Source organism: Chiloscyllium plagiosum, chromosome 23 (assembly GCF_004010195.1).
Source record: "Chiloscyllium plagiosum isolate BGI_BamShark_2017 chromosome 23, ASM401019v2, whole genome shotgun sequence".
Classification (NCBI taxonomy): Eukaryota; Metazoa; Chordata; class Chondrichthyes; order Orectolobiformes; family Hemiscylliidae; genus Chiloscyllium; species Chiloscyllium plagiosum.
This window is the reverse complement of record NC_057732.1, coordinates 35,408,224-35,417,092: the sequence shown is the minus strand read 5'-3', so window position 1 is coordinate 35,417,092 and position 8,869 is coordinate 35,408,224. Positions and strand designations below refer to the sequence as shown.

General features: G+C 45.0%; 1 protein-coding gene across 1 annotated transcript in view; it reads right to left on the bottom strand.

Moving 5' to 3' along the window:
- Positions 1-635: 635 nt before the first annotated feature.
- The window catches only part of odf3b (outer dense fiber of sperm tails 3B), a 30,057-nt gene continuing 21,823 nt past the window's right edge, over positions 636-8,869 (bottom strand). Inside the window, exons 3-5 of the mRNA XM_043713209.1 lie at positions 6,857-7,044; positions 5,314-5,454; positions 636-2,273 (exon numbers count right to left, since the gene is read on the bottom strand). Coding sequence (XP_043569144.1) covers positions 2,184-2,273; positions 5,314-5,454; positions 6,857-7,044 — 419 coding nt within the window. The 3' untranslated portion in view covers positions 636-2,183. The remainder of the gene's footprint in view (positions 2,274-5,313; positions 5,455-6,856; positions 7,045-8,869) is intronic.

The window sequence follows — 8,869 nt, the reverse complement described above, 5'->3', positions numbered from 1 at the left end:
AACACCACAATTCACCTCTTACCAATCTCACCAACCCAAGACAGACATTGGGAAAACTCCACATGCAAACCTGAATGAGTACCTGGTGGATTCAGCTTGCTGCTTGCTCCAACCGACCTCCATGTTGGACACCTGGTACTATCATCTCAGGTCACACTCCATGGGCACCAACCACCCCTACCTCACATCCACGGACATTGGAATCTGAAATTTGCCAGCCTCTAAGAACCCTTATAGCACAACTCTGATCCATTTAATAATGTTTCTGCACTTTAATACTACACCTCGGCTGCATTGGCAACTATTTTGTAAGAAAATTTCTCCCATGCCAATTAGTTCTTCATGAGTTTGACACTATCCCAAGCAAAATATAGTTATCATTCCTATTCCTTGCGAAGGAAGTATTGAAGGAGACTCAAGTGGAGCATAAATGCTAACATGTACCGGTTAGGCTGAATGTCATGCTTCGGTGCTAAATAATTCTGCGCATATTCCATGTATTGAGTGGAGGTGTGTCCATGTTATACAAACAAGTTACTGAAAAATATTGAGTGGAGTGTGCAGTGCTTATAATGAGGTCAGCCAGCTGAATTTCATAGAATATGGGTTCCCTGATTGGAGCTGTTAATCTGGTCCCCTGAGGGACCCCTGGCTGACAGATAAGAACAGGAGTGTCAGATATTCTGTTCACTCGGAGAGCTGACTCTGAAAGAGCTCGATCAGTATTAGGGCCTCTCCACGTGGGAATAAAAGTTGACTTGGTAATGGGATACCAACCTGTGTCGAGTTATTTCAGAGTGTGCAAGTGGAGTCATGAGAGTATGCTGTTCTCAGTTTCAGATAAATGGTCCGAAGGTGGATAGTGAGCTGAGAGATGTGGAGCAACGCGTTGGTAGTGTTACAATTTAAGGCGAGAAAATGGATCTGTGGGATTGAGGAACATTGTTAGGAAGTGGATGATTGAATTAGAAAGTATCAGATATATTGGAAAATTGCCTTGTCCTGTTAGGTTGTTGCAATGTTCAAATTGTATATTTTTTATTTTATGTAACTTGCACACACAGATTTTATGTAAATGTTTTATTAGTTTCTTATCCATAACAATAAAATATAATTAGGTTTCCCATATTATAAATTTATCCCACTCTTTCAAAAAAGGCTTGGAAGCTCCATATCCAATTCACCCACTTTTAGCTTAATTATAAACCACACCTTTCAATCATGATCTCTCTCATACCTAATACCCCTCTGCACATTTGCACAGAGCAGCTTAGTTAATTATCCATTACATAATTTGGAATATGAATTATTCTTTTTTAAAAAAACCCAACAGATTGAACCTTTAATTATTTCGTGACCCAAGAGGTCAGCCCATTCATTGGGTTAAAGTTATCTAATCTCCAGAGGTGCTGCCCCTATAACTTCATTGGGGGCTATGATCCATCTAAGCTGGTCTATTTTCTGATTTGGTAATTTGGCCAAGTAGCCAATCTGAACAAGATATCAATCTCAATCTCTTTTAGAGAGAGAGAGAGAGAAAAATAGGAATGAAGCTGTGGGGATGAAATAGAAGTAAGCAGCACCTGTTTGACCAGCTGCATCCTCCACCCTGCTCCAAAACCACATTCACTGTTGATTCAGTCAGCCAAGCCGAATTACATTTCATTTTGGTACCATGTCACCAGAGAGCTGGACATAAACCCTGCTTCTGCTGAAGGTATCCTCAATACAGCCCCCAAGACAAGGCTTGAGAGCTAATGCAAAACAACAAATTAAGACAATGATAGCCCAGAAGCCACTTGTATGTTCCTGTCCCTGGTGAGTAGTCTGGCCACATGGTCTCTGAAAGAACTCCATTGCCATGTGTGGAAGATGAGAAGTTGCAAAAGGTCATAATTATACTGTCACTCGGGTTGCTGTAAGATAAATGAGCCTGGAATCTATCTAAAATCCAGGTCTGCAACTCTCACTGATCTTGCCCCACCTGCCAGTGTTTTTATTGCGTTAAATATGAACGCCAAGCCCCTAATACAGAAAACTGCCAGGTTTCACACCATACACAAGAGATGAGAAAAAGAATTAAATGTTTAAATGAGTGATTTCTTAAAAGTACAATTGACATTTTTGCAATTCAGGACGGAAAGAGTTTGCTGGGGAATTGAGGCTGGCTGCGTAGTTTTCTCTCAGTCTGATGGAGCCACAATAAGGGGTGCGAGGAACTCCGAGTGGTGGATTCCAAAGGTATACTTGGGGTAGTTCTTATGTAAGTTCACCTGGGAAGAAATACCAAAGAGTTAAATTGCTAGGTCTTGCCCTACATCACTCAGTAATACAATGCAAACAATGTCATGTGTTGCTTTTGAATTGAGACATGATTTAAAATACCCTCCTCTTAAATGATATGGAACTGAAAGCAAAAAGATCTCATGATTTCAAGTGAGCATTATCTGCTCAGTAAAATGGGCATCAGCAGGGCCCTGGCTATCGAGGGAAAGGGAAACTGTACCATGGACTCCCCGTATTCCTGATGCTTTCTGCTGAACCAATTTCAAATGTAGTGAGTGCAGACTATTGGCAAGGGCAGGAGGGGACCCTGGATGTAGTCACATAACTTTTAAACACGCAGTGGTAGGTCAAGATTGGGATGTGGTGTACTGACATTTCAGATAATGGGCACAAGGATTGCCAACACAATGACCAACAGTCAATTTGCATGCGATTAAGGCCTACTGTAAGGTCATGGGGCCTGCTACTTCTACCAGTCGGGCGGATACTTAAAATAGTAAAATTGTTATGCTGATTGCTCCTCTACTTCTGTCGTCCAGTTGTCAAGAAACAGACTAGTCAGGCATCATCAAAACAGGAAGACTTCATTCAACCCTTCAAACCTGTCCTGCCACTGCATCAGATCATTGTTGATCTGTATTTTAACATTAATCTGTTTTGGTTCTGCATTCTTTCATCCATTTTCCCAATCTCAATCAGCTGGTTCCCACTGCCTATCAAATAAATTCATGAACCAAGCTGTACAGTAATATTTACTGTAATGGGAACATGCTAACCAGTACTGAATTCTCATCCACAGCATATGACCAATAGAAGTGAACTCTCTCTAATCCAGGGAGTTATGCCTTACTGGGGTGACACGTTGGAAACCAAACCCTGTTACTTTCAGATTTGTCACAGAAGTTAAAGATTTTTTAAAGTACGCAGAGTTCCCCGCTTTTCCTGTCTTTTAGATCCAGGTTGACAGTAAACATGAACCAGGGTTCCATACTTAACAATAATTACTACTTATTGCAAGTAAAATTATTCTAACTACTGATAAACAATTATGAACCATTAATATATAACTCTACCAGTTAAAACTCTAACACACTTATATAACCCCCCCCCCACACACACACACACAGATACACATACACGCACACATACACACAGACACGCGCGTGCGCACACACACCCCACCACCCCACCACCACCACCCCCACTCCCCCAGGAAAATGGCTGTTATGGGTGCCAGTGAAGGTAGTTCTGTGGTCCATGTCAATCCAGCATGCTGAAGTGATCCTTTTGCTGATTAAAAACCCTCTTCTTGCTCTTCCTTCTGCAGATATTTTCATTTGTTTGTAGGATGCTTAGGGTGACTGGTTCACCCATGGGTTCCAGGAAATAAACAGGCTCTCTTCAGGCTTAAGATGCTTTCCATTGCAGAGCAAAAGCAGCTCCTCTTCATCAAAAGGTCCCAATGGCTTCTGTCCCGAATGTTCACATTCCCCAAGCTGTTCAGCTGCCCAATCACGTAGGTTGTGGTCAGCAGGAGGCCTTTGCCATTGATACCAGGTCACCATTTCACGGAACATTCTGGTACTTGTTGCCAGCTGAATCTACCATTGCCCACAGACCCCAGGCTTTAGCTCTTTCCCAGCTGCTTAAACCAGCAGCTGTGTAAACAGCATTTCGACAATGAGTAGCTTGATTTTAAAAAGGGTAACATTCCTTGAACAATCTTTGGCTTTCAAAGCAGTCATTTTCTCATTTCAAACCACAATCACAAATACAAAAGAAAAAAAAGACAGTCTTTACACAACACTGTTAACAACGGAATGTGTAACACAGTCCCGTTGACAAACCCCCTCATTAGGAACATTTAAAACAAGAGCCCATTGTAGGAAGAGTGAAGGCAGAAATTTTGACTCAGTCTCTGAAAGTAACTCCACACAATATTCCTTAATCCCTTCCCTGTACTGATACACATAGAATTCTCTTTGGATGGCATTTCGGGCTCCTTAATTGATTACATTTTTTTTGCCACGCAGTTCCTCTTTGGGTGCAAAGTTTCTCTGTCCTCAGCTTCTCTATTCAGTGCATCCCCTGCCAGTTTAACCTTTCACCCCAGCTGTAGAAAGCCCCTTCAGAATCCAAATTCTTTGATAAGGCCACCATTTAGGTGTGAAAACAAAGTGAAGCATTGCGACCAGCTGAATGCTCCACTTGCTCCTGTCAGGCTAGAGTTGCTGTTGGGGCCTCTAATGGAGGCCTGATTAGATTAGATTCCCCACAGTGCAGAAACAGGTCCATCTGCCCAACAAGTCCACACCAACCCTTCAAAGAGCAACCCACCTAGACCCATTCCCCTACATTTACCTCTGACTAATGCACCTAACACTATGGGCAATTTAGCCTGGCCAATTCACCTAACCTGCACATCTTTGGACTGTGGGAGGAAACCAGAGCACCCGGAGGAAACCCACGCAGTCATGGGGAGAATGTGCAAACTCCACACAGGCAGTCACCTGAGGCTGGAATCGAACCTGGGACCCTGGTGCTGTGAGGCAGCAGTGCTAACCACTGAGCCACCGTGCTACCCCTGGGAGTTAAAATCTCTTATGATTCAGGTTAAAGGAGGCTCACAAGTCTTTTGGCCACCTTTCCCCTCGTCTCCTCGATTCCTACCTTGAGTGAAAGCTGTTCCCTTTACATTACTTAGGATCCATTCTCTCATGATGGAGTGAGGTACTGGAGAGTCTTTGCAATGGTCTTTGCTTTGGCAGTCAATTAATGTCCAGTGTTATTACATCAGCCAGTTTGGGTTAATTTAAAGATGACTAAATTTAACAACGCACAAATATTATACAAGAGAACAATACGATAAAAGCAATACAAGCACAAATCAAATATTTAAAGTTTAGCTCAGGAATCAGATCCATTTATACCCACAGCACAAAGATTGAGATGGAGGCACCTTTATCAACTGATTCCTGGAGAGAGCATCAGATTAAGTACACATTTCTATTCAGAATCGTTACTTACATTCTCTGGCCTGTAACGAGCTGGTCCTGGTTTCAATGTTGTGTCTCCTGGAATCAGATTGCGTTCCACGATGGTGTATTTAGGTGCTCTGTTTTTGAACACATCAGTATCAACGTGTTTGTATGCACATGGCCCTGGAGTCTGCAATTAACGGGAAAGCAAATCAGATTAAAGGCAAGGCGGAGGTGAGATTGGTTTTGCAAAAATATACTCAATGTCTAAAATGGATAAAACATGAGAAAATTATTTCACTTGAAAATTACATAAAGTGCAATAAAATTCTGTTTGTCTTCATCCAGCATGTTTCCCTGCCGGGTGCCTCAATATAATGATAAAACCCTTAATGTTTGCAATACACTTCCATGTCAGACATATACCTGAGAGCAAAACAATTCAAGATGATAATTACTGGGCAGTCCAGTTTTCATTCCCGGATCGGATGTATAAAGCCGGGAGAGGTTCCAGCTCTCTGAAGTAGGCCCATAAATAGACACTCCCTGTGTTTGAGCTGGGGGACTGGCTGGGGCAGGGATGTTATTCAGACTCGATTTGATATCGGCTGTAGGGGGTCCAGATACCCTCTGCTGATTTGGAGGGTGGTCTCAGCCAAGAAACCTACCTTGAGCTTCACGCAACATATTCGCAGGACAGCCAATCCCACACACTTTACACGGTGACCTCACCCCCAAAAATGTCCTCATGATCATATTTATAGGGGCAGGGCGGGGGGGGGTGTCTTAGCTCTTCAAAATGTTCTCCTGGTTATCCAAATCGTAGAAGCTCTACACTATGGAAAGAGGCTATTCAGCCCATTCAGTCTGCACCAACCTCCCAAAGGATATCTCACCCAAACCCACCTGCCCCCGCACCTCCCATCCCCATCACCCTGCATTTCCCATGGCTCATCTAAAACACTATGGACAATTTAGCGTTGCCAATCCACCAAACCTGCACACCTTTGAATTGTGGGAGGAAACTGGAGCAGCCGGAGGAAACCCACGCAGGGCAACATGCAAACTCCACCCAAATCAATGGAGAGAGCTAGTGGTTTAAGTGGACTGTGAAATGTGCACGCACACGACTGACCTGAATCCACTCCTGGCCCCCCGTAGCAATGGGATTGACTCGGTTTTGGGGAGAGTGACTGGCAGCTTCGAGTCACCAGGTTGGACAGTCTCTGCATTGTGGGGAAATGGTGGCCAGAAAGCACGTTGAAAATTATGGGCTGAACCTTAGCGGAAAATGGTTGGGTGGCATTTTTGACGATTTTCCTGGAGGGTTACTCCCCATTGGATGAGCGAGTTTGAAGCACTACCTTCCCAAACTCGCCTTCGGAACTGGTCACCAGACTCTGAGGGTACCCCACCAGTCACATTCTCGGCCTCGCCAAGGAAGGACGCATTGGCTCCTTGCAGGAGCTCTCGAGATTCCTCACAGAAGCCAGCTTTCATGTCCAGCTGTGTGCTCAGTCAAGCTGCAGCCATCACAGCTGCCCTGCACAATTCATTTTATTTGCCCCAGACATGGTGGATAAAGGAGTTACGTGGCCTTCCTTTTTGCCAACAGGGGACGGTGAGGAGTGCGAGCAGTTGCTGCCCAGAGAGCATGCTCTGAGATGGTGGTGACTGATGGAGGGACAGAGAAGCAAGTGTGAACGGGAGTCAGGCCTTGACTTTGCTATGAAGAATTGTAACAGCTGAGCTTTTATCAGCCAGGTGGAAGAATGAGAAACTGCAGAACAATGAGGTGCAATAATGCTCAATTCATGGACACCCTAATGCGCATCAATACATGTTATCACATGCTAAAAGGTCTCTCACTGGCAAGAATCTTAAACTGCTGTTCAACATTTGGCTGAAAAATGGGACTTCTTGCTTTCCGTGATAGCAAGTTCCTCAGAGCTAATTTCACATGATCCTCCATAACGTCTCACCAATGTCCATGACACTCAGGGACTGGGAAGATTCCGCCTAACATGTTCCATTGTGAGGTGACCCAATATCAGTTCGTGATCTTCATCAGATCCATTCCCTGTCAGGCAGACAGTCTGAGAGCTTCTATCATACCCAGCCACTCCGTGTCCCAAGTTTAAAGGGCTTCAGGATGTGAATTGTCCTCTTTCTGCCTCTGCAGCAGCTCCCACCAGCTTTACCGTGTCCATCAGCACAAGGTGCCAGTCTGCATAAGTGAGACCCCAGCTCTGACCTGAACCTCTGGTGTTCAGTTGAAATCAGAGTTAAACCTGACAGTAGCTTTTAAAGCGAAGGAGGATGAGCAAAGAAGGAGAGAATTAACTGCTGAAGGGGAAAGTACAAAGGTCTCCAGGGCAGGGTGTCCAACTGTTACACACTTTATGGGAACATCCTTTTATTTACTCAATTGTCCCATGACCTGTTACCTTTTTTCTCAGGATACCATTTATCCCAGGTTTGGGATACTCTTGTGTCTCTCATTAACTTGGTGTTTACTGTGCAGTCACGGATACTCTGGGTCCGTGACTAGGGCCCCAGTTGCCCCAAGCAACAGGTTGAACAATTAATGAACAGCAGAGGGTTGGCTCAGAGAGTTGGGGGGGGTGCGTCTCATTAGCATCTGGGGTGGGAAAGAAATCTGTGCATCATCTGAGAGTGATGGTGGGTGCGGAGTCAAGGTGGGGGGGGCGGAAGTCTGGTGGGTGTGAGAGTCCTGGTGGGGGGGCCAGAGAGACGAGATTGATGATGGGGAGGAGAATGGTATTGGGGGTAGACTGGTGGCAGGGGTGTGAGAGTGATGGTGGGCTGGAGAATTAGAACATAGAACATAGAAGAATACAGCGCAGTACAGGCCCTTTGGCCCTCGATGTTGCGCCGATCCAAGCCCACCTAACCTATACTAACCCACTATCCTCCATATACCTATCCAATGCCCGCTTAAATGCCCATAAAGAGGGAGAGTCCACCACTGCTACTGGCAGGGCATTCCATGAACTTACGACTCGCTGAGTGGATTTGTGGATTCTGACCCAGGTTTATGGAAGGGACGACGCATTTTCAAGTCAGCCTTGGAGAGGAACTTGCAGGATGTGGTGTTCACAGGTTTGGGACTTTGCCACATCCCTTTGAAACATCTCAAACCTGCTTCACCTGGAATTAATTGCGAATGTCACAAACGTTATGCCATAAAATGCAGCAGTCAATTTTCAGGACAACAGACGCCCACGAACAGTTGATCGGATTTTTGCTGTCATTACTTGGGGTGAAATGTTGATGAGGGCCCTTGGAGAGTTCCTTGCTCTTCAAATGGTGGTGTGACATCATCAATATCCAGGTGTTGGCTTTATACTTGGACCTTGGTTTCTTCAACAGACTCCCTGAGCCCTGTCAGGTCGTCCAGGCTGGAGAAGGGGGGGGGCAAATCCTCGACAGCTGAGGTGCTAGGTGTCTCCAAGATGGCTCACTCCTATACCCAGGAAGAACGGAGCTCCCTCTGCACTGCACTGCCCAGGCTTCAGTTCCCAAAGTAGGCCGAACCAGTACGAACCGAGTATGACACAGAAATATGACCATACTGACAGTAC